The sequence below is a fragment of the Caloenas nicobarica genome, chromosome 9, assembly GCF_036013445.1.
Source record: "Caloenas nicobarica isolate bCalNic1 chromosome 9, bCalNic1.hap1, whole genome shotgun sequence".
NCBI classification, from domain to species: Eukaryota; Metazoa; Chordata; class Aves; order Columbiformes; family Columbidae; genus Caloenas; species Caloenas nicobarica.
Window position 1 is genome coordinate 19,077,480 of NC_088253.1, and position 26,057 is coordinate 19,103,536.

Sequence of the window (26,057 nt, forward strand, 5' to 3'; positions counted from 1 at the left end):
CCGCCCCGCTCCGCCGCGCGGGGCACGCCGGGAAGCTGGCGGGCAGCGCGCTGGGGCAGGTGGGGGCGCCATGTTGGGTGCGGCGGGGGGTGCGGCCGGAGGGGCAGGTGAGGCTGCGGCTGCTCGGGGCTGCCGCGCTGCTTGCGGGCGGGGGATCGCGAAGAGCTTTCTGCCGTCGCAGCCCGTTGCTGCGGCGGGGGAAGGGCCGGGCTGAGGCAGCTCCGCTCGCGGCCGGGCCGGGCGGCGGGCGCGGGGACGCCGAGCAGGCGCTTTGCTCCGGCCTCGGGCTCCTCCGCGGCCCGGGCCCGCCGGACAGGCCGCTGCGGCCGCTGCCTGGGGTGCGCGGGGCCCTCCTCGGGGCGTGGGGACCCCGAGAGCATCGCCTGGGGACTGGGGCTTTTCCCTGAGAACTCACTGGTGATTTGATTTTGTTTTTTTTCTTTTCCTGGGCTGAGTTCCTGAGCAGGGCTGGGTGACAGGTTTGAGCCTGGAGTTGCACCAGATCGGATATTTGGGAAAATTTCTTCACGGAAAGGGTTGTCAGGCGTTGGAACAGGCTGCCCAGGGCAGTGGAGTCACCATCCCTGGAGGGGTTTAAAAGGTATTTAGATGAGGTTCTCAGGGACATGGTTTAGTGTCAGGTTATGATTGGGCTCGATGATCTTGAGGGTCTCTTCCAACCAAAATGATTCTATGATTCAAAAAGATTCTTACAGAAAAAGTACAAGGCAGTGACCAGTGCTTCTGGCTGAGGCAGATCATAGAATCACTTTGATTGGAAAAGACCCTCAAGGCCATCGAGTCTGTAATAGGGAGAGTATATATACGTATTCATAGCTGTGTAATGTCTCTAGTTTTCACTTGTGGTGTTTATTTGTTTTTTTTCATAGCCAGTATTCTGGGTATTATACTGAAGCCAAAGCAGCAAACCTACACATAACACATAAATAACACAAACTGCGATTGATCATGAAGACCTTTTGTGGAAGAGCTAATCCAACCACTGGTGCAATGGAGTGGGTAGAAGAGGATGAGAACTATGACTACCATCAGGAAATTGCAAGGTATGCTGGAAAAAATAGCTTGTTGTTCCACTAAAGCTGCAAAAAAGAGCAAGCCCAATTTGTTTTCATGACGGTTTGGGGGTTTATCTCTGTAGAAGTTCCAAGGGCATGAGATGAACAGACTGTCGGACAATCTAAATGTTACAGTGTCCTGTGTTGTACAGGGCAAAACTGCAAACGAAGAATTTTTTAAAGTATTTTCCAAGGCATTTCCTTCTAAATTTTTTAAACATTTTTTGAGGTGCTTGTCTTAATGCTGACTGTGACTGAGTTGTGGCAAAATGCATTGTCTAAATTTATTTGAAATCCCCAGCGTGACGAATAGTTGCCAATTGTCTGTTCCTGCAGTAACTTTTTAAGAGCTTAATGTAACAGCCAGAGAAATTGGGAAGATTAGATTTTGGGGTATTTTTAAGTAGTGCAACCCATGAAGAAATGGGGATCAAAGGAATTTGATAGCAAATGATAGACCAGCATTAGGCTTTCATTGCTGTGTGTCACTCTGTATGAACCTCTGTCTGTCTCAGCTGTTACCTCACAACTGTTTGTCCACAGGTCTGTGTATTGGCTCCATTGCTGAAGAGAGAATATATACCAGTGGTTAGTTAGTTCATTTATATGCTGATGACCAGATCACTGAAATTACTCTGGGAAACAGTTCAGATCCTTAAAGAGCATGCCAGTTATCTGTGCATTTGTGGACCATGGGGACCAGTTGCCTTAATAACAGAAAAGAGATTACGCAAGATCTAACAGCTTTGTAGTGCTTTGTAGTACGTGCTATTTTGACTGGATTTTTTTTTTTTAATTGTAGATCACGCTACGCAGACATGCTTCATGATAAAGACAGAGTAAGTATAGAAGCAAAAAACTTGAATGGTGAGAAAATTGTGACTGCCTTTCTCTAGAATAGCTGTCACTGCATGATTATACAGGTTTTTCTGAAAGAAGAAATGTTCAAATTTGTACCCTTTAAGGTACCAGGCGTGCTCTTACATGAACAGATGCTTTCTTACATCTGACTATAGTAGTCTAGAAAATATATTGCATTTGTAAATTATGCATGCACCGTAAATAGCTGATTGATCAATGATGAGTGAATACTGTGATAAAAATGGTTGGGCTTTAAAAGGATCCCTCCGAAAACACTTGCTTTGGTATGACTATAGCATAAAGAATGACTGCAGGCTTTCTTCTAATTATAAACTCATAGTCTGAGAATGCAAGATTTCCACACGAAAGTATAAATAGATGGAAGGTCGCTGATGTTTTTGTTTGTTTGTTTTATTTTTCCCTCCCCACAGAACACAAAGTATTACCAAGGTATTCGTGCTGCAGTAAGCAGAGTAAAAGGGAGAGGTGAGAAGGCAATCGTTCTGGACATCGGGACGGGCACAGGACTCCTGTCCATGATGGCAGCTGCAGCGGGTGCAGATTTCTGCTACGCCATTGAGGTCAGCTTGTGCTGCTGCTTGCACATACTTTTTCGTGCACGTTCATAACCTCTTTTTAGAGATTTAGTGCAGTTGTTCTGTCTGAATGATCAGTGCTGTGCATGCATTTGCTATTTTGTATTGTGGTTTCTGAAGTGCAAGTTTTGTGGCTGAGTAGAACGTTTAAAATTTTTGAGTTTAAAAACTGGATATGGATGTTAAGCCCTTTCAACACACTCTTCATTGTTCTGCTGTTTTCAGGCTATATACTTTCTCTATTCTTTGTTCTAAAAGAAATAAAAATTCTCTTCACAGTTATGCTGTTAATAAAAGCAGACTTTTTACATACTTCACCGCTTCAGTGCTGGTTGTTTTGGGTTCTTTTGTTTTATGTATCTATTTGTTTTATAGCTTGAGCACATATACATCTCTTGGGGCCTCTCTTGATGCAAATATACCTTCATTTTTAAAAATAACAAGTTTGTTTAATGTAAATGCTAAAATATTCTTAATGTCTATTCTCGTCTTACAAATGTTAATTAGAGTAGCTTTTGGAGACAGGCAATGGTTTGTAGCACTGACATTGGAGCTCTGTGCACTTCTGAAGTGAGGCTTGCTGTCTTGTTTCATGGTAAAGAACTTCAAATATAGGAAAAGATACAGATGTTAAAATTTTTGCAGGACTTTTTGAAAGCTAAGCTGGTGTGTTACACTCTTGCTGTTTACAGGTTTTCAAGCCTATGGCTAATGCTGCTGTGAAGATAGTGGAGAAAAATGGTTTTTGTGACAAAATCAAGGTGATCAACAAGCACTCCACTGAAGTCACAGTTGGCCCAGGTGAGAAAAATAGGCCAGGGTTAAAAAACTTGGCAAGTACCTCAAAACCATGAAGAATTATGTATTTTCCTAATTTTTTAATAAAAACAAGCAAATCCTTTACTCTCTAGAAAGTACATTGGCAATTTACTTCAAAAGGAAGCATTGTAATAATATTTCAGTAGTCGTTTGTATTTCACAGTAAACTTCTAAAGGAAAACATTTTGCAGTCTTCAGCAGGTTCTGTAACAGGAATAAGTTTTTTTTTAATTACTCGTGTTTTCAGGATACCATCTTCTTGAAAGACTTGCATAAAGTCTTGATATTACAATATTAAACTGTGTCTTTTAGATGGAGATATGCAATGTCGTGCAAACATCCTGGTTACAGAGTTATTTGATACAGAGCTGATAGGAGAAGGAGCCTTACCAACCTATGAGCATGCACACAAATATCTTGTACAGGTAAAAAATAAAAACTGATAGACTGTCAGATTTATCCTAGAAAAGCTCTTTTTGTCTTGTCTTGGAGTAAAATAGAGATTATACTTTATTTAGGCTTCTGTATCCTTTGTAAATGTGCCACCAGATGTGCTAATTTCTTATCTAGTGAATAATTTACTAGATTAATTCCTAGAACAAAGCTATTGGAGTACATATTTTACATCACAGGCTCTGAAATCACACTTAGTTGCTTCGTGCTGTAACCAATAACTTGTTGGTTAACAAATGCCTTTCAGAAAGGCGTGCAGTTCTGATTTGGAGCTTTCTGTAGTAGTTTGTTTCAGTGACAAATAGGTCCCAAGATGGTTTAAAAAATGAAATCGTCCTCCTAAATTTGATGGGCTTCATCTCTCCCAGTCATTGATTGTTGGTGGGTTTTTTTTCCTAAGGAGCTCTTGCTACTCTGCATGCTTTTTGCCTGTGGAAGTGCTTTCAACGCTGTAATTGAATTAATCCATTTTTTTTGGACATATAATCTGTAGGTTTTAGGGCTTTCTCTTTTACCCTTTCTGGTTTTTTCCTTTAATTAAAATGTGTATGGCAAAACTTCATGTAGGTGTCTAGGTTTCATTTCACCAGTTTTACATGCAAAAACAATAGCACTCCGTAACTTTTTACCACTCTCCATATATAACTCTAAATTGTAGTTAGTCCTTTTTTTAAGAACATTGTTATTGGACTTCACAGTTAGCTCTTAGTTCACAGTGGTTTTTTTAGAACTTACATGTTTTCTACTCTTTAAACATGGACACAAAATTGTCATTGCATAAATATTTGAGACATTATTTTTCTTACTCATTGTATCGTATGTCACAGATAGACAAAGAGAAATCACTCTGAAGTTGCAAAAATCTCTGAAATAATTTGTGCTTAAGATTCCAAAGCTCCCAGTTCAACTTTTCTTTAAATTGGTTCACATTTCAATTGATTTAATTCTTATCCATGTTAATAAGTCAAATGTGTTGAATGCGTTTACCCTTTGTTTTGAACTCTCAGGAAGGATGTGAGGCAGTGCCTCACAGGGCAACAGTCTATGTCCAGTTAGTGGAATCCAAAAGAATGTGGTCCTGGAACAAACTGTTTCCTGTTCATGTCGAAGCAGAGGATGGTGAAAAAATTATTGTCTCCCCTTCAGAAATGGAGAAGTGTCCAGGTGTTCCTTCTGTTTGTGATATCCAGCTGAACCAGATGCCTTCAAGTGACTTCACTATCCTTAGTGATGTGGTGACAATGTTCAGGTAAGGCAGGCATTGTTTTGTTCAAAACAAAAGTTATGCCTTTTATAGAAAAGTTGTATATTTAGCTTAGGAAGCTAGCGAGAATTTCTGAAGAATGCTGAACTATTTCTTTTTACCATTTTCTGCTTCTCTGCAGTGTGGATTTCAGTAAGCCAGTAAGAAGTGCTTCTACCTGCTACAGAGTGCAGCTGGAGCCTGTAAAATCTGGCAAGGCACAAATCGTACTTTCCTGGTGGGATATTGACATGGACCCCTCTGGGACGATAAATTGCACAATGGCTCCATACTGGGTAAAATCCACTTCCGCTTTACAGGTAAAAATACTGAGCCTTTGGATACTATCATCGCATAACTACCAGTAATTATCCAGAGTAAATGCCATACTGGGCGTTTCAAGCAGCTGTCCCTTAAACATGAACTTTGCTAATGTTTTATGTATTGGAAGATGCTAAGTAAGCAAATGTCAACTTCAGTATGCACCCATTTTAGGTTTTCTTTAGTATAAAACTTAGATGTAAGCTTTAATGTAAAGCTTAAAAACTGAAGCTGTCTTCCAGACTATTTTATTTTAAAGGAATAAAGATTTCCACATATTTTTCCTTAACTGATCTCTGTCCCTGGTCAAAATATTAGTCTGTGGTTTGCTTCTATGTAGTTCTTCTATTAAATTTGCAAATAAGTGACAAGTTTATGGTAATATATTTATACTCCCATAAAAAGGCTGGTGTGGGAAAACACTGGGTTGATACTGGATATTTAGAGGAACAGGAGGTCACTATTAAATTGGGTTCATGTGGTTTTCGTATGAATGTATTTACCTGTCGGATCAACTTAGTCAAAAAGAAGCAGAAAAATGATTGTTTGCACCTACTGTGTTTGAGAATAAAATTTGAAACTATCAAGCTTCAGGGCATTTGGTCAGCTTAGAATGACCGATCAGCTTGAAATATTTGCAGTGCAGAAAATAGCTTTTTGAAACACAAAATAGTCATGCTGTTGTATCAGAGTGACACTAAGTGACCTAATTTTATGCATGAGGTTGCAATCACTGGTCACCGTCAGCAATTCAGCACAGGTTTCTAACATAAGTGAACCATAGAGGCGAAACTGCGTTAATAAATGCAAAGTGTATTTTGGATTTGTTTTTCATTTGATTAAAATAAAAGCTTAGCTAGTCAGCAAGGCAGTGGTGTCAGGATTATTCCATTGTAACAAATCTATATAAAATACGTCTATTGAATATATGGTATTGTTCCTTATCTGGTTCACATCAGCAAGGCTGGATTCTTTCAACTAGTCGTATATCAAAAAGTCGTGCCCATTCTTACTACTTGATTTCCTGCTATTTGTTTACTTTCCATTTATTATTCATGGGTTAATTCCGAAGGTTTTCTTTATCAACCCTTTTCAGTGGAGAGATCACTGGATGCAGTGTGTGTATTTTCTTCCCAATGAGGAGCCCGTTCTCCAGGGTGAGCAGCTGTACCTGACTGCCTGGCGAGACGAGTACTCCGTGTGGTATCAGCTGCAGAAAGCCAGGTAACAATACACGTGTGTGAAAAAGGTCGATATTTTCTTTCAAGCTCAAGTATTTGCTGCTCTTAGAACAGCTGTTTTGTAGACGAGCAAGATAAGAACTTAATGGCTAGAAAATTATTAAAAGCCACTTTATGGGCAATGCACAGGTGAAAAAGAACAAGCTATGCATAAAAACACAGTTGAGGTTTGGACTGCGGGCTCCTGCTGTGTACCTGGTGGCATTCTGTGACACAGGAACAAAACCACTCGTGGTCGGTTCCTGGAAATCCTCAAACATAGCTCAGCCGAGCTGGCATATAGGTCGAGGAGTGAAATAATTGGAATTCTTTTTCCATTATGTGTCTTTTTTTTACTTAGGAATCCAAAGAAATAACTTTTTTCTAAAAGATCAAAGCCTAAAAATACCTAACCACAATAGTTAGTGGGGAAATTTGGGGGTTCTTGGGTTTGTCTTTTAAAAAAAGATGAAAGTTGGCCCTGGAGAACTAGTAAATTTGAACAAGTAACAGTGGAATCCATATGCATTAATGCCTACTGGCTAAAATGTGTAAAGGTACCTGTTTGTGAAAACATGTTACTGATGCTGTAGTTAATACTTTGTTGAATTTTTTTCTAGAGAAGAAGAGAATAAAGCAGATGTTCGTGTTGAGAGCCCCGTTTGTAGATGTCAGGCTCATCTGCTTTGGAATAGACCACGCTTTGGGCAATTAAATGATCAGAACCGAACGTGCCAATACGTCAAGTCTTTGATGAAAGTGAGTGCATGTTCCCTGTAGGGTTTTTAGCTTCTGTGATAAATGCGTGTGTTGTTTTATTTGCAGTAATTATTTATGGAATTTGTTTCTTCCTTGCTAAAGAACTTTGCTCACAAAATATATTTTATTTGCATCAGCAGATACAAGTTATATTTTGTCATGAAAACTTTGGTATTTTTTAAAACTTAAGCAGCTATTTTTGCATAGGAATTTCCAGCAGCACTGTGTATTTTTTAGAAGGACTGTTGGTAGTTGAATAAAGACACTCAATACATTTTTGTGCAAACTTTTTCTGACTTAAATCAAAGGAAATACATGAACATTTCTTACACTATTCTACCTGAAGTGTTTATATTAATCACTGTATCTCCCAGTCCTTATTTGATATGGAAGTCTATAAAGTGCGAAAAAAATGCCACCAAAATGTCTAGAATTTGAAAACTTTTTCATCTTGAACAGGAATAAGAATGACTTTATCTTCTGTAGGTTCTGAAAGCAGATAGTGTTTGCCTTTGTGTCAGTGATGGAAGCCTGCTGCCGGTGCTGGCTCACCACCTTGGAGCAAAGCAGGTACCCTACTCTTTCCGTTTTTCTGATCTTTGCGTTTTAGCTTAGTATTTTTAGTTTTCTGATATAGTTCAACATTTCCAGGCAATTATTTAATTATTTCCAGTGCCTCCTCAGCAACGAGTGAGAAAAAAGCTCCCATTATGTTGAAGTGGAGGGGAGGTTCATCTCTGATCAATCTGAAGTCTAGGGAGGTAATAATTATCGGTTTTGATGTTTACTAGTGTGTAGCCTTGAATGAAAATGGTGTTCCTCATTCCCCACGGATTCCCGTTTGCCATCTTGTATCTTGGTGCTTTTGGAAAAACTCTTTCTACTGACCTAAGTGCCTGGCAGTTCTTTTTCTGCATTTATTTTTCCAATTCCATAACTACATTTATTATCTAGGCTGACATGGAAGGTCTGTAGCAGCTGGATAGGAGCCGTAAGGATCCCGAGTCTGTGTGTAAATGAGAGCCGAGAGCCGCCTGGCTGCCTCGCATGTGTGTATAACTGACTCGATGTGTTCTCTCATGAGGCTCTTAACTGAAATCTATTATAGTTGGACTGAATATCTGGGAATGTGTACTCTAATATAATCCAGAGGAAGATGCTAGGCAATGCATAGAAATTAACAAACACGCTGAGTTAAACCAGCAATCCACAGCCCCTGTGTTTTTGTCTTCAATAGCGCCTGGTCCTGCTACAGATGACTGGGGCAGACACAGAGATTTCTGTAATATTTTCCTAGCCCTGTAGCACCGTATTGCTTAACTATTCACCGGTTTTGAATTTTTCTCTTACTTCAAAAGGCTGATGTGCTGCGTCGCACATCTGAGCTCTTCCCAGCCGATACAGTCAGATCATGTCGAACACAATGCTTCCAAGGAGTAAGTGCTACTGGAGGCTGGTTCAGCACAGTGGCAACATGCTTGCATTTGTTCCAGTGTAAATATAATACATGCCTAGAACAAATGCTAATATGCTATATGCATCTTAAAAACGGAAAACAAGTATTTGCATTCTATTGGGTTTTTTCTTTATGGCTGTGAAAACAGCGTTGTTTATCCTGTAGTTATTGCGGATGTTTTTGTTGTTAAAAGGTACGTGTCAGTGGGCTGTGGAATAGATGCATGGTTCTTATGAGCTGTGTTCACTAGGGCATCAAAATAGTCCCTTCATTGTTTACATTTTCTTTTAATTAAAAATTATAAAGCTGGTTGACTAACTGTTGTGTATTTTTCTTTAGGTGTTTACGTTGGAGAACTCTGCTGTGTCCTGTTCTGTCATGCAAAAAGTGAGTATTCAATTTTCTGCTAAAGCTGTAAACGAATTCATGGCATTTCTAAGGCCAGAGCTGATGCCTTTGGTTGTCCTGGCATCGGCTGCTTGGAGATTAATTCAGTTTAATGAATGTATTTGATGATACAGTTTGACAAGACTGTGGGAGGTGGGATATGTTGGATGGGGAGAGTTGTTGCTATTTTTTCCTGACAATTGTCCAGAGCTTTATGCAAATACTTGGAGGAATAGTTAGAGATGCCTCCCCTCTCAAGGATGGTTACTCATCTATTTTGGTATGGGTTTGAGTCTCAACTGTAGCTTTTGATGAAGATGGTATGCTGCTTTTTTTTTTTTTTTTAATTAGTTTTTTAAAGCAAATAATCTTGAAGATAAAATTAAAATAATAGAAGCACGTCCTGAGTTGCTGACATCTTCTCATTTGGAAGACAAAAAGGTACGTCACAGTTCTCCAATACTGAACTGCAGTGGGGTGGTGGGGAGCGGAAGGTGACCATGAATCTTGCTTTCCTACTGAGCTACTGTAACCGCCATGAATCCCATTATATCCCAGTTCAGATCAAGTTTAATGAGTAGGTGGCTCAGACCTTGTCCCACTGAAACTCAATGAGGTGTAGTCTAAAGAATGTGGGAGGGTTTTTGCTTTGTTTTCGGAAGGGTATGACTTTCCCCTCCGCATAGTCTACACCAGCTGTGAGGGCAGATAAACTGGCTCAAGTGCATGTGTTCTACTGGGCTGCAGCTTTTCTTTCTCAAGCCACGCAGAATATTGCAGTCTGTTTGGATTCAGAAGTACTAACATCCTTAAATTAAAAATTATTACATTCTATGACTCGTTACAAAGCCTTCCATCTTAAAACTGCAATATTTGCTCTCAAACTTTGTTGCAGGAAAATTACTTTTAAAATTTGCTAACTAAAAACACAAAAAGATGCCTGTTCTATAGTATATGCAATAATTAAATCCTTACAGAAAAGCAGAAGTTTTTATCTAGATGACTTCGTTTGCTCTATTGCATTTTCAACTACTGAATATGTAAACAGCTTGTCTTATTGAGTTGTTTTCTTTTTTATAATGCTTTTTATCTTTCTGTGCCAAGATCTCTGTTCTTGTGGGAGAGCCGTTTTTTACTACAAGTTTGTTGCCATGGCATAACCTGTATTTCTGGTATGCCCGGACAGCTGTGACCCATCACCTCACCAGCAATGTCACTGTCCTACCTCAGTCTGCATCTCTGCACATGATGATTGTGGAGTTTCAGGTGAGAATGTTTAGAACTATCTGTAAGATAGTTACACAAATTCACTTAAAATTGAGTACTCTTCCAGGATTTTTTAATGACAAGTTTATCTCTCTTAATACTGTCCACTTGGATATTTTTTGCACTTACACCTGAGAAAAGAGTATTTGACATCTTAAAAGATGAGTTTTGCTATTTAAGCCATCTCATCAGAAAATTAACTCAAATAGTTTTACCATTTTAAATAAAATGGCTGAGTGTTTTAAAATATTTCTTTAGATTATAGAGATATGGCTGAAGCATGTAAGAATGTGGTTATTTATAAAATTAGATATTCTGCAAAATAACAGGTTTTGAAGTGATGCTTTATGAGTATGACTCTAGGCAGAATTCATCGTTGCTTTTTTTTTTAACCACTTGAGGCTGTGCACAGTTCTAAATTTGAGTATAACAGGGGTCACATCTTAAACATGAATTCATGCTGTATCTGGCATAAATTGCAACAGCATTTATTTAAATTTACAGTGCTCTTGCTGCCATCTTATAAAGCAGGAACATTTGAGGTTGCTATACGCAACAATGAACAGGTAATAGAATTTATATATCCACAGCTAGTGAATGTTCTTGTTCTATTAAGAGACCGTTAATGCAGTTAGAGAAAAGACAAAAGCTGAACTGAATCATTGTCTGGCCACTGGATTGCTCAAGTCAATGAGGGGCACAGTGTGAATTGCCTGAAATTATTTTACTGATCTTTGGAGCACTAAAGGGAAGTTTCATAGTCCAACAGGATGTTTGATGCAGCTGGGAGCACTGACCTGTGCTGGGCAGTGGAAATGCTGGGGCTGTGGGGGTTTGATCTGGGCAAATCCGTGCTGCGCTAAAGTAAACCCTGCACAGAGGTGGTAGGAAGTGTGGCAGATTGTTTAGGGCGGTTGAGAACAGTGGCTAAAGAATTAACTGACTTGCAAAATGTTTCCCCAAAATTACACTATCTTCTGGTTCTTGTGGTTTAGGAATGTATAGGTAGTAGAGTCTTTATCTGGCTTGTTAACAAATGTCTGATCTGCAGCTAAAATTATTTAAACATATTTCCTTTAATAAAGCCAAACAAAATCCTGATTTTCTTTTTAGGACTTGTGGAGAATCCGGAGTCCCTGTGGCACCTGTGAAGGTTTTGATGTCCGGACTATGGATGATATGATTCAAGTAAGAAGACTGAAAATAGTTTCAGCACAAGTCCCAGCAAAACAGAACAAAACTCACTTTGGCTTAAAACAGTACTTAGTGACTGTTGAAAAACATGTATGTTAGGCAAACACCATTGGTTTAGTTTTTCATAAATACGGTGGCTATTTAGTTCTTGCAAAACAGTAGCTTTGGGGGCATGTGTTTTGGGTTGTTTCTTCTCATTTGTCAGGCCCTCAAGTACTTTGCACTGTTTTTAAAATACTTCATTCAAAAAGAAAAATACCATTCTCGAAATTTTATTCTAAGCTTGAAATCAGATCATCTGGGAGCTGTTCACAGATGAATCCTGCTGCCCTCACTTGGCCTTGCAGGTACTTGTGAAAGAGAAAAGGGCTTTTTGACTTCTGAGAAATGGATATGAAAGGCGAGATTTGTTTATATCAATTTCTAGAGCTGTATTGTCAATACCCATATTTGAGTTAGCCATTTAGATGCCTTTGTAGTCACTGTGGAGGAGTACAGGCAGTTCTAGAGTAGAATTCATCTCAAGGGAGAAGAAAAGTTAAATTCATTGTATTTTGAAAGTGCCTGTTTGTGTCTCACTGCTGAGGAGTGTGGTCACAGCAATTAGTTCATCCATGTAGAACGTATTTTCCCTTGTGCCTAAGTGCAGTCCTGTCCTCTTGCAGCTTTATTGCGTAAATACTCTGGGTTCAGGACACAAAATTAACTTGAAAACAAGGAATGTTTGCCTTTGGATTGTTTTCAGAAAGTTTTATTATTTTCTTTCTTCAGAATTCTCTGAATTTTAGGGAATCCAAGGAAGCAGAACCTCACCCTCTGTGGGAATATCCCTGCAAGTCACTCTCTGACCCCCAGGAAGTTTTGACATTTGACTTCAGAGAGACTGTCCCGCCCCATGGTCTCAGCACAGAGGGTTCTGTAAATCTCTTACGGTGAGTTTTCTCATTGCAATAAATATCTTGTCATTGTCCATTTCTTTACCTTATATTAAAGCTCTTTGTGTATTACAGTTAGCTAGTGAGAACATACTTCAGTGTTTCTAATAATGTGACCTGAAGTTGTGGAGGTTACTGTGACACACATTTCCTGTGCCTCTTCACAACACGATATAACAAAAAGACTAACTTCTTAGATAATATGCCTGTATTTCAAAAAGAATGTTTTTCTAGATGTTACCGTGATTTAAAACGTAAATAGATTGAGTTATAGTTTACATAAACCATTGTTTGGATGTTTTTAATATTTTTTTGTTCCCTGTTGCCGAGTTCTTCTAGAAAAGGCTCCTATTTTGCTTTCTAGATTATTCTGCTTAATAGCTTTAACATGTATACTGTTCTTCCTTTTAACTATAATTCTGGCAACCTTGATATTTGTCATGTCTTCTGAGATATTTTTCACTATAAGTACAGCTTGTACTTAATTCTGTTCAAACTTGCTGTTAAGAATTAAAAAACGGGGAAGTTATTTTTAACTATCTAGAAGTTATGTAACTCAAACACCGCTGCAATTACGTTTCTCTTTGTGAAACAAAATTGGAGGTTTCACAAAATGCAGAACCATCTGGGTGGGGTCTCTGCGCCTTCGCACCAGTTGTTGTATTTCCAGGCAACACCCGAGTGTGACCTGTGCTCCTGCTGGGGCAGCCAGACCAGCTGAGGTGGGGTGTGTGGTCAATATTTCCTCACAGTTCAGCAGCAGGAGAAGCTGGAGGGTCTCTGAAGGGAGCACTGAGCTGTGAGCGGTGCACAAAGTAACAGGTTTTGATCCTCCACCTCTCCCCAGGAAAGGCAGGAGCCACGGAGCCGTTCTGTGGATGGACTATCACCTTACTGCCGACATCTCCGTTAGTACAGGACTGACGCAAATTTCAAATGAAAAGGTATTTCTTCAATCTGATTTATTATGCCAAAGTCTATGGGATTACAGTGCTGAAGAATGGGTCTGTGTTGGCCCCACTTGGTTTATGTAGGTGCTCTTTGTTACACTGTTTGAACACTGTATAGACAGAATTAGTAGAACCATCTGTTCATATTGTTGGGGGGAACAGGAGATGCACCTTAAATGCGAGAGTCTGAATTGCATCCAAATGCTCCCATAGTTTGGAACCAAATTCAGAACTTAAATATGATGCTAACTCAAAGTAGAATTTAGTCATATATATTTTATTAGTTTAACAAAAGAAAAAATTTTGGAGGGAAGGAGTAAGTATTTTCAGTATTCTATATAAATATTCTTTGACCAAATCAGTTTTTTCCTCTACAACTTCACTGTGCAGTGTAGCACATAGTATTTCAAGTGATGTATTCCTATAGTGGAATGGATGGCAATGGACTTGACAACTATCTGATCATGGTATGCTGAACGGGGAACAAAAACTCTTACTGTATTATTACTGTCTGGCAATAATATTGTAGAGTTTTGACTGCTTTCACTTTTAACTCTCTCCTGTAGGGAAACTGTGAGTGGAATCCCCACTGCAAGCAAGCTGTCTATTTCTTCAGTTCTGTTATTGAGTCACAGACTCCGTCAGAATTCCCTACTGCTGTCAAATATGCTATAAATTTCGACACAAAGACAGGAGAGATTGCCATGGATTTTAAACTGTTGTAAAATACTTCAACTCATGTTCCTAAATTATAATAAACTTATATAGTATTTTTTTGTAGAGCAGAGGGATTTTTTTTTTCTATTGTGCTCAGAGAGCGAACTGACTATTCTGAAATGTATTGAGCTGGTCTTCTCGGAGCAGCGGGTGTGCGGTTGAAGATGCTCAGACTGGCCATCTAAGGAACGTTCCTCGGGGAATTCTGCTTCTCAGTTCATCTTTCACTCCCACATGCTCAGGTTTTTTCCTACCAGACACCAGGCAGAAAGACTGCAAGATGACCAAGGATACAACCAACACCTGGGGGAGAAAAAAAAAAGAATTAAAAAAAAAAAAAAAAAAATTTTAAAAAGGTGTTTTGAAATCAGGTGTTTCTTGAGCAGCTGTTTTGCCACTCTCAAGGGTACTGTTGTCATCTTATCTACATATTTCAATTTTTAAGGCCCAGTTTCCTTATGCAGGTTCATACTTTGCTACAGAGACAATAAATTTATTCTCATGCTGCCACCAGTCTTGACTAAGCTGGGTCCCGCTGCGGTAAATATCACAACAAACTAATCTTGAACTATCCCGCGTGCCTACCCATTGCACACCAGTCAGCTGAGACTTCGTCATCTTTCTCTTTCTACAGAGCACAATCAAATTGATGCAGTTGTATTTAAAGGTGTGGCTGCCTCAAGGGTTTTTTTCAGTTCTCAATATTGAAGCGGATGGGTGCTAAGAAAAGTAGAGCCTAAATAAAGAATTAAAGGCAAAGTCTTCAAGTGATTTACAAATCTTCACCCATATATCATTATGTAAAATTGCAGATAATGTTCTGACAGGCCACATCGCTGCCATGCTCACAGCAAAGATGAACATACAAACTCCCAATGAGAAGCACAGCTGCTCAATATTAGAGAATTTAACAGCAAGGGCAGAAAATAAACTAATGTTGAAAATTTTCTTCTTCTAAAGGCAAGAACAATATACCCAGTGCGAACAACTTACTACTTTACAAGGCTAGAAAGTGGGGTTCGGTGTAGAGGGCCACTGGAGAACATCGAAAACCTGCACATTAACTGAGCACTAGGTCTTCTCTACTAGAAAAATATACTACAATGTTGTATTCACTAAAAAAGCCCCCACTGCTGTATTCATGCCTCTCAGAGGCTCATGTACAGCACTACTGCACAACTGTGTACGAGTCAGGAGCGGCCAGTGCACTTAAAGCCCAAAAACAGCCTTAAAAAAAAAAAGGCAAGCAAACCCCATAAATAACTAGAAGTACAGTCAGTTTCTACATATCTTTTCTTTTTTTCTAACTCAGAGCATTTTAGTAATATCTGCAAGAAACTTTAAAGTTACACATTAATTTGTAAACACACTTTAATCATGTGCAACAGCAATATTGGTATTTTTTACAGAGACCACTGGATAACCACGACTATACTTACATCTATTGAAACACACAGCCACGTGTCAGCCAGAAAACAGCACCTTCTTCATTTGACCATTCCTACAACAATAGAAAACCCTGGAGTTAACAGTTATGTACTTTGCTATAGGATAAAGTGTTAAACGAACAGAAATGTAGGAATCTCTTGAGCAAAGAACACGTAAGCATGTTGAGCTTGACTGTACGAGTTACCGCGTGGCTGGGACTGGCCAGGCAGCGAGTGAGGCTGCGCACGGCCAGTCTGCTCAGACCAGTCGTAGTTTCAGGAATGAGACCCCAGGACTGAACATCAAACAAGCAGCAACCCATAAACCATGGGGAAATACAGAGACAGGTAAAGATGGAAGTTCCAAAAAGGGTTCTACGGTATTAGAGATTAATATTTTAATGATCTCTCTGTAAGTAATACATCATCTTTTGAACAAGCTAATACTTTATCAGTAAGAATCTTTAACAAAGCGTAATTAAGCTGCAGTGTTTGTGTAGCGGTGTCCCCTCATCCTGAATCTTTTAACGCTCATTGATTTCTGCCAGACACTCATTGGAAAAATTAATTTATTTATGAACTTGTCATTACAAGTATTTGGTTAAGAATTAAATCCTTAAAGATTTAATTATGCCCAAAGATGAACGATTTGCTAATTATTGTATTTTATCTAATTGAAGCTTCGTATTACAAATAAAGTCCCAAGGTTTAAGACAGTCGCCCTTTCATTTGGGCCAAGACCACTGCAGTTTTCACCCAAGTGGAGGAGATGCCAAGACTACCCGGTCACCAAACAGCACAGGCGCGCGGTTCGTTACGCTGCCCAGTGTGTGCAACTCCTGCTGCTTTTCTGTACAGAACACGACCACGGGTTCAGCTCTACGTGCTGAAGAGGAAACTGCAGGGAGCGTCACAGAGCCAACAGAATCCCATGGGTGCTTTAAGGTTGTGCCGAGTTTATTTCCAAGGGAAGGAAAAACTTAATAGCGATTTTCTCAGCAATGTTTGCCTTCTTCCTCAAAACCTAAGGGACTCATCGCCTTTGAAGCTGGAAGAGTAAAACCAAAATTCAGCAGTTGTAAAATACAACTGCTTTATCTATACAGAACACATATGTTCTCAGCATGCTCCAAAGTGTTATCTAAGGGGAATCCGACTCACCGAGGTGTTCGAGAGCAAAACACAGAACCAGGAACACCAGGAAAACTGGATTTGTGCACTGGCTATTTCCTTAGTTCTTCATCTATGAGAAACGATGTAAAATAAAATTGGCTATATAAAAGAAAGCAAGTTTTCCTCCCTTATTCTAAATGCTGATTAAATATTTTCTTTAAATGAAACAGTGGATTATCAGAAGACAGAAATAAAAGCACTTGCTAAGACCTGAAAAAAATAAATCCACGGCAATTTACTGTGAAGCATTTGTACAAAAGACAGAACTCACGAGAATGATTTGTATGTGCTCCCCTAGGAACACGCCACACTGAGCGGGGCAAATACAGTCACCTCTGTCCGAATAATAGTTCAAATTTTAAAAACCCCACATTCTCTTCAGTTCACTTAGGTACCTTTTTTGGCTCTCAAATATCCACAACACAACCGAATTTCCTCACTGGTGATGCTCACTAACACTGCTGATAACAGAGCTCATTCAGTGATCTGACCAACACAAACTCTCTGCTTCAGAGTTTCTGAACCTGCTTATCACGTAAATGATAACGAACTACCTGCAGCCTACCAGAGAAAAGTAGTATTAACAGCAAAACGTTTCACAAGAAAATAAAACTAACCAGAACTGGAACAGCACAGAAGTGTCTAGAAAAAAAAATGACATACAAAAAGGAGCGATTCCAATCAAAGGAATTTTTTTTTTTCTTTAGATATCAGCCTTGCTGACCGGCTGGTCCAGCTGCCTGCGGCTCCGCGGGGCGGTCGCCAGAGCCGGGAGCTCCTTTGTCAGCAGAGAACCCGCCTCTTGCTCCTCTCACATTCACGTACTCCCGAACGTCAGATGCTAGAAGTTTCTGCTCTGCTACATTTTTTTCCTTTTAGATTCAAAATTTGGAAAGGGTAACAGTTAAGTGTGGCTCTAAGAGTTTTAATGAATTTTCTAAGGCTAAATTCAAGTTTATTTTGATGAACTCATGGCGACCTGTGCCAGCTTCCAAATCTAAACCAAGAAATATGTCAAGATAGATTTAAAAAAAAAAAAAAAAAAAGGACTACCGAAAACTGATGTTCATTAACAACTGCTTTCTCTTTCATAGCCTCTCACCATCCATTACATGTTAACCTGATAATCCTAAATATCATAGGATCATTTTGGTTGGAAGAGACCCTCAGGATCAGAGCCCGACCACAACCCAACTCTGTCAGAGTTTAGCCCAGTGGAAACCGTTTGGCAGTTAAAAGAATTAAGGTTCTTAGAATTATCTGGAAATAGGATTTTCATTAAAGGAAAAAAAATAATCCATACTTTAGAAGTTAATTTTCATCTTTTGTAAATGTAACATACAGCTAAATCATTGGAAATTGTAACTAGCTCTCCAAGTTGAAACACCAAAAAGCTGAGTTCTGCCAACTTACTGGGCTATTAATCCAGTAAAATCCACATCCTTAAAATAACATCTTCAGAAGGATTGTGCCTATATCCATCTGTTCCAGCATTGAATATTTTATTATGCCTTACAGAAACACCAACGCATTATAGAAATGTCATCTAGTGAGGTTTTAATTCCTTTTATATCTGTCTAGCTAAAGACATCTCTGTTCCAGAGCAAGAGTTAACAGGTAAACCAACGTCCTCCTGCCATTCGACAGGTTGCTGAAAGTTCGTATTCCAAGTAGCATAAAAGAAACACTGGCAGGTTCCAGAAGCAAAAGTAGCAAAACCTGCAATACAATCTCACGAGCGATGTGGCTGCAAACTGCGTGTGACAGCAGCTGGTTACGCGGGCAGCGCTCGCAGGAGGTTTCCTTGAACCCACTGATAACGCGGCACTAGGAGTTAAGGAGATGATCGGTCACATTTTACTACATGAAAAGGAGATACCGCACAATCCACCCGGTAAATTATTGGTTCCTTACGCACATTTGCAAATCAAAGATGTTATAAGTCTTGTCAACCAGACATACTGGAGGATTAATCCTTCTCCATGGACCTGTAGTTTTTCTTGTTACACCTGAATAAGCCAGTGGGGAACATTTTAAAAAACAACACAAATAAAACAAATTAAAGCCAACACAACCTGTAAGGAGGGAATTTTATATCTTCAATTTATTTAAGCAAATAGCCAAAGCTGTTTATCTCAGCAGAACAACACTGGTGGAGTGTCTAACAGAGTCGCACCCCTTCAGAGGTGCACGTCTGGACCCAGAAAACACTTCTGAGGTCCGGAGATATCTTGGAATTTGAGTGGAGCCTCCTTCTCACTAACGAAACCGCGTTCCTTGAGGAGCTACCGCAGACACAGGCATCTAATTCCGCTCAAAAGAAATCTCATGTCCTTGCATATTAGGCCATTCCTTCTTATATGCCTCAGTTGTCATTTTAGGATTAATGGCAGACAGAACCAAGCTGGGTCTGATACTCCAACAGTGAAAAATTGTCTTATAATGGGCAGCAGCATAATTGCAGCGTAACCAAACTCAAGGATAAAACAGGTCAATAACAGGTCGATTCCCAAAGATTTACCCCTGTTATCAACTCTCTCTCTGCTCAGAAACTACCAAACCTGAGAGTAACGGTGAGAAAAGAAACTTTTTTTTTTTTTACATAAATTCTACTAAAAACATATAGAAATCAGTAGAAAATTATAAATACTTTAAACCAAGCCATAGAACTTTATGGTAAGGATATAACTTTCTGCCACATTTTATAGACATGCCCAGAAATAAAACACCAGACCTATATTGAGTTTTATAGGGGTTTTCTGTAAGAATTACAAACAGTGGTACTCAAACAATACTTGTGGATCAGTCTGCCAGCAGCCCTGAAGCTAAAACTGCATCGCATAAGCCAGGCATTGAATAATTTGGGATGATGAATAAATTCATTAAAAGTCAGTGGCTGTTTGTCAGTAATCTGTGAACAGACAAAGTGGTAAATTCATTGAATAAAATCTCCTGGCTGTGAATACTTCACCCAACTTTACTGCTTTGCCTTTAAGGGGCTGCCTGGCGGGTTTATAACTCTGCAGCATTCTTGTCAGGTAATTTGTGCAGCATTGTTTAGCAACAGTTAAATTAAAAAGCCCTTTTGGGAAAACTCAGTGAACTCAATCGAGCTGAAATCAATACCGTTCTGCAGAAATTACTCCAAAACTTTCAGGTAGATCCTCTCCGCCAGTCTCAGCCCCTTTGCAGTGCACAGTGCGGTCAAAGCAGCACCAGAGAATCCTGAGGTGGTGATCACAGCTGCAGGGACGATCTCCAGCGAAAGAACTTCGGAGACCCTTCTAGAGCTGGTTTGTAGTTCTTAGAACAACCCGAGGATGCTGATGCAGCTCAGCTAGGAACCAAATTACGCCAAGGACCTCTCCAGTAGCTCAGTGCAAGGAAAGCTTAAATGCTTTTCAACTTGGCATTTGAGACACTGTCCTTCCTCTGGAACAGGCAAGTCGCCCATAGAATTAATATGGGAATTCCATCTCAACTAGGGGACCTAATATTCTCACAGAAAAGCTGATCTTCCTGTCTACATTTGTTAAAATACTGCTTTGTGCCACTACCTTGGGCTTACACCTCCACCTAATGGGAAGCTAAATACGGAGAAGTGAATGACATGGAAAGCAGGACAGAGCCCACTCCTTCCCAGATGAACAAACGTGTCCTGAAAATCCCAAGTGAGGCCCAAGCGATGGAAGTAACCACAGGGGGTGCAGCCAACACTGACAGAGCCTCAGGAATACGGGGAGATCCTAACAAAACGCCTTTCAGGAACAAAAGCCTCACAATAAAGGTGTCTGGGGTGGCGAGAAAAACAGAAAGTTCAGAGTAACTCGAGTTCTGTCAGATAAGTAACGGACGTGAATCTCAGAACAAGTGTCTCTACCAAGAGCTCCCCTGATCCTGGCTAGCTGGGCATCCAGGAGCCGCTGGTTACAGCATCCTCCTGCCGCACACGCCGGGCAGCGTGTAGGGAGAGTCAGCGTCGTGTACATGTGACATAAAATAAATTCTGTAATTGCATTTGCTCTTCTTTAAAACCAGGAACACTGATTTTCCCAGAGTAACAGCAAATTAGAATTAAAATTTAATCTGCAAAGAATCTAAAATGCAAGGTGCCAACTTACATCAGAAAGGATGGAGTCATCCAAGTGAAATAAAGTATTAAAATGCATTTCCATGGTTTGGACTACTTTATTATTGTCTCAATGCACCTTTTACAGACAGATGTCTTACAAAGATGGTCAAGTTCTTTCTTATTCTTACAAAGGACATGGTCTATACCCCTGAGTTGAAAATAAGGCTCAGTTACAACAGAGACTGGACAGTTGGTCCCGTTCCCAGGTTATGCCCCTCTGTTTTCACACTTCTGGAGCCCAGTGTTTCCACACGAGTTAATCACAAACACAGCCCTCGCTGTCAGCAACAGCACTACTCTCAATATGATTCAGCCACCAGTGGAGTTATTCTCTAAACTCTTTCTGCTTCCGTGGGTATTTCCTACCAGGGCAGGACTGTGGAACACCAGCATATACCACACAGCATCCTCCTCTGTGACGCACAACTCTTTTTACTGTACATTCACAGCAGACCACACAAAACATCATATTAGGTCACCAGAGGCTCAGAACTACTGATACACTGACATGCCTGTTCTGACTAAATTTTACCCACCAAAATAACTGGGGTGGCAGGGGAGCCGCTGCCTTAAAACCAGAGGTGATGAGGCAGATGCGGGAGAGCAGATTCACACACCAGCCTGAAAGCCTCTGAGCGGACGGTTTAAAAGCCCAGGGAGCAATGTGCTCACAATCCAGATTTTGCTTAACTACTTCAGTACCAGTAAAGTTAGCAGAATATTAAAAAAAAACCCTAATTTTGATGAAGTTCTGCATAAGTTTTCTGCACTTAGCAAATAAAGTGCCCCTACAGCTTTTGCCTTAAAACTGAGCCAAGGTTACTACCAATTTGCTCTTGATAAAAGAAAGCCATTTTCGTGTACTTACATCTGCTCTCAGAAGGAAGAGAAAATGGTTTGTGAAGTTTCCATTAGCACACAAAAGCAGCAACATCTGCTGGGAGTTTTAAGAGGTTTATTGCTGTCACTTCACCAATACCCCAGGCTGCACTTGGCCACCCCTGCCCTCCCCAGCACTCCAGGTACGGCGACAAGAGATGAGGGGATAATTTAACCGCACAACGGTTCCTGCGAGATTTCTGTATTTATAAAAAAACATTCCACTCTTACTTAGCCGAGGAAAGCTAACCCACCTATGCGGATTCCTCTTTGCATAAACATGTAAATAGTATCGTAGCTGAAGTCGCAAATCCTTGCATACGATAAGAGCCTGAAGTGGCGTTTTAACAAGACACAAACCTCAGGGTGAGAGCACGTCCCTGTGCTGTAGCTGCACCACCATCTAGAGGCTCTGAGCTAGAAAAGCCACACACAACACGAAAAAACCCCAGGAACTGCTCTCAAATGCTGTAAAAACCAAATCTTTACACAAAAAATATATTTTGAGCAAATTTTCAATCTAACGTTTATCTACAGAGTAACTGTAAAATTGTTTCATGCATGACAACATGACATACCGGTTTTCTTAAATACTTTCTCGGTTTCTGATATTTGAGGAGGTAATTCATGGAGGCAACAGAAGAACAAATAAAACTTTATCAACAGTCAGATTGGGAAAGATCTTGATCCCATCCACTCTAAGCCACATGCTTGCTACAAGACCTTTTTCAGGTGGAGAAAGGCAGGACCTTCCCTCCAGTTTTGTTCATAACCTTCCAAGGATGACCCACTTTACCCTGTTTTACTTAATTTTTACCTTTTTAAAGAAGGTCTCTTAAAAAAAATCAATTAGGGAAAGGGAAGAGGTTTTTAATTGAATAATAGAGATTATGTTGTGGGTTTTTTTCTATTTCACACATAGGAGGTGCTGACAACAACTGATTGCTCACTGCAGAGCTATTAAAAGAGGAGGAGATGGACAGGCACAGCCCTGACCCACCTGACTATTTTTCCATCCACAGACACCCCAAACCTCATTTTGACTACTCCCCCATAACTGAGCTCTGCTACTGCCACAAAATAACACTTCTGCTCCTGAAGCCTTGTGGGGATAGCAAAGTACAATCCTTTTGGTACTTCTACGATACTCTGAGACAGCTCCTCAGAGACTGAAAACCAAGAAAATTAATTGAGAATATTCACAATGTGATTGCTCCCCAGTTTGTGGGCAATAAAGCCCAACTGTAGCTCCCATTCATTGGTTGATACATGACTGACCAGCAGCATGACTTATAGTGACACATCCGCACTGAAAATTAAAACTTTTGTACACCTGAAGGCAATTTGTATTTCTTTTTCTTTCAGTATTGTGTCAAAATAATAATGTAACACCAAATAATCGGTAATTTGTTTCAGCTGTTTGTAAGGGCTGTGTGCTAAGAATGGACTCTAAGCTTTCAGCTACTATGCCACATTATCTGCTTCTACCAAATTTCCTTGGACACTATTTGGCTAGAAATAAAAGCATAGATGAAAAAACTGAAAGAAGCAACTGCACGGTCATCAACAGCATCACTATTGGTCACGAATGAGTTAATTCCACTTTGTAGGCCAACAAAACCAAAAGCTGGAGATACCCTACAGCATGGGCAAGGGAGCTGTCATAATAGCTGGCAGACATTTACAGTTACTTGTAATCAAGATTACTGGTTATAAAAAGCAAAATTCTTCCTCAGTTGGATCGATTGATGCTATTTCGTAACGGCTGGCAGCAAATCAACAGCACTTCGGTGTAGCTCACGTCCCTCAGGGTGTCCCTCGGTGTGCTGCACTCCCTCTCTACCTCTTCCTGCATCTCCAGGTTCAAGCATCAAGGAATGAAAATCTCATGTACTCACCAGCAAAATCCTCTTCCTAGTTTCCACATGCAGAATTACATCTTCTTTCATAGCTTGGGGGAAAAAAAAATAGTTTTAAGTATTTTCCATCTTTCAGTTGATTTTTTCCCTCAATCTTGACTATAAATGCAGAAATTAGTTCAAACACCAGACTACAAGTGTAAGCACATGAAGTTTAAGCTTCTCACTTGCTACTTTTACTAGCGAATATTTAAACTTATTCACACAGATAAGCATTTGCAAGATTCCAGTCTTAGATTATGAGGAGTTTCTGGTTCTCAAGTAGTATCAGTCTGTTCCTAATACTATAATACGTTCACTACTGTATACCAAAAGAATAATTATGTTGTTTGGAATCTGGATTCTCAGTTAAATTACAAGCAACCAAGAAAATATTTTCATTTGCTGTTATGTGTCTACATCTGAGACAAAGCCTATCTGAGTGTCTGCAAAAGCCTGTATGTTTCAGTCTTTCATGCTGAGCATAAACAAGGCTTCCAAGAATAATCCTGCATCACGCTAGCTGTCATTTTGGCTCCAGTTCAGTATTTTTTGCAAAGCTGAGCTGGTATTTTTATTGGTTTTAAAAAGACACAAACACATCTTGCATCCATGAAGGAAAACAGTCTTGAAAGAAGCCTTGAAAATTAAAAAAACAGCAAAAGGGCAGCAGACTAAGTAGAAAAACTCCTCCTTTTCATTTTTCTAAATCCCTTGAATTGCCGGCCCAGTTACTGGGGGCAGGATCACCACTATTCCTTACAGTATGTTACCCTGCAGTGCGCTGACTTTATTTGGCCTGTAATCGCAAGGACCACTTCTCGGACCAGCATCGACAGTAGGACCAGGTTTATACTGTATAATCTATAAGTTTTCATTTAAGAGCATCTGCTGACTGTATTAAAGCAAAATTCCCCAGCAGATGTTCCAGTCAGATTCAATAATCACGCACCAGTGCTTCCAATTGTTAAAAAAAATTAAAAAAAAAAAAAAAATCCCTGTAAAGATACCTCATTTCCAAAAATTCAGAGCACCATACTTCTTATTGTAACGAAACTGCACGGGTGTAGCGCTGCAAATTTCACTGCTACCCAGGTGGAACAATTCACACAGCTGAGGCAGCGACTCACATGGACCAGTATCAGCTGTGGGCATGTGCTCTTGATTGCCTTCCATAGCATGGTGGGGCAACTACTAAAACAGTCGCTTTTGAAATAAATATACTGGTATTTCTGATAATTTCTCCCTTCCCTCGTAAGGCAGATTTTCAATTCAGTTATATGCGTCTGAATGCGCAACAACTTCAATGCTTTTGATTTATGCTGGCCCCTGCCAGTCTGAAACGTAATAAAAGCCTAAAATAATATTGTTGCAATAGATATGGCAATCCCACACACTGAAGTTATTTTCTCTCCAACACAGGGGCATAAACTGCATTAAATTATGTGCTGATACACTGCTGCAAGTTCCAAATACAACTGGGTCCTTAAAGAGGTGCAGATTAATAACGACTTTGTTAATTTGTTCTTAAGGCTTCTCTGGTTTTTTTTTTAAAAAAAGGGGTGGGGAGTGGTAGGGCTGCTGGCTTCCCAACACACCAAACTTTGTAAACTTGCCAGCTCTTTAGAGCAGAGCAGCTAAAAGTAACTCGAACAAGACCCCAGAAAGCGTCACAAACCAGACAGAAGGCTCGGCGAGATGAGCCTCCTCCCCTTAAAAAGGCGTGTGAGAGTCTTTTGAACATTTCGGCACAATCCAGCGTGTGCACGGAGAAAGGCGGCTCTTCAGAGGTCGTGCACGTGAAGTTTGTTCTGCTGCTTTGACAAAGGAGAGCAGAAACACACGGGTAACTTACGCACACTAGAACCTCGCGGAAGCGGCCTGCAGTGATCTGAAAAGCGTCGGAAGCTACAGCGGCGCACGTTCCGTATTATTTTTCTGCCTATACGCAGTGACGGTAGCACGGCCGGACTGAAAAGCTGCCGCCAGTGAACCATGCGCCCTGTGCACCCGCTCAGCGCCGAACACCTGTGGAAAAACCGCCCACCAGGCAACACCTACACGGGGGAAAAATACTTATTTCTAACAACCACGGCTAAACCGCTGCCTTTGGGATTTGATGAGTAACCGCCTCAGCTTTAAAAGAAACTAACAAAAAACTCCCCCTACTACAACAATTAAAGCAACTTGAGCTCATTTCACCTCACCTGCCAGTCAGAGTCCGTCACCAGGGCTCGAACCCACGACCCGCCCGGCGGCTCCGGCTCCTCAGGGGCCGCGCTCGGCCCGCGCTGC

At 40.3% G+C, this 26,057-nt stretch overlaps 1 protein-coding gene and 1 long non-coding RNA gene across 4 annotated transcripts; one reads left to right on the forward strand and one right to left on the reverse strand.

The window, feature by feature from the left end:
* The first annotated feature begins 19 nt into the window (after window positions 1-19).
* On the forward strand, window positions 20-14,887 carry PRMT7 (protein arginine methyltransferase 7). Of its 3 annotated transcripts, none has more exons than XM_065641049.1 (18): window positions 20-59; window positions 891-1,064; window positions 1,879-1,915; window positions 2,369-2,518; window positions 3,226-3,334; window positions 3,665-3,777; window positions 4,813-5,054; window positions 5,191-5,368; window positions 6,466-6,593; window positions 7,210-7,348; window positions 7,835-7,918; window positions 9,144-9,191; window positions 9,543-9,632; window positions 10,296-10,457; window positions 11,571-11,645; window positions 12,423-12,583; window positions 13,434-13,530; window positions 14,103-14,887. In XM_065641049.1, exons 2-18 carry the CDS (start codon window positions 970-972, stop codon window positions 14,259-14,261), a joined length of 2,067 nt encoding a protein of 688 aa, XP_065497121.1. In that variant the 5' UTR covers window positions 20-59; window positions 891-969; the 3' UTR covers window positions 14,262-14,887. The 3 variants fall into 3 exon arrangements, with proteins under 3 accessions (XP_065497121.1, XP_065497123.1, XP_065497122.1); XM_065641051.1 differs by lacking the exon at window positions 20-59 and adding an exon at window positions 73-107; XM_065641050.1 differs by lacking the exon at window positions 20-59 and adding an exon at window positions 377-601.
* On the reverse strand, window positions 13,694-26,057 carry LOC135992092 (uncharacterized). Its single transcript, XR_010606686.1, has 4 exons — window positions 25,970-26,057; window positions 23,763-23,815; window positions 15,693-15,754; window positions 13,694-14,556 (listed from the first exon to the last, which is right to left on the reverse strand). It is a non-coding gene; the product is annotated as an uncharacterized LOC135992092 (long non-coding RNA).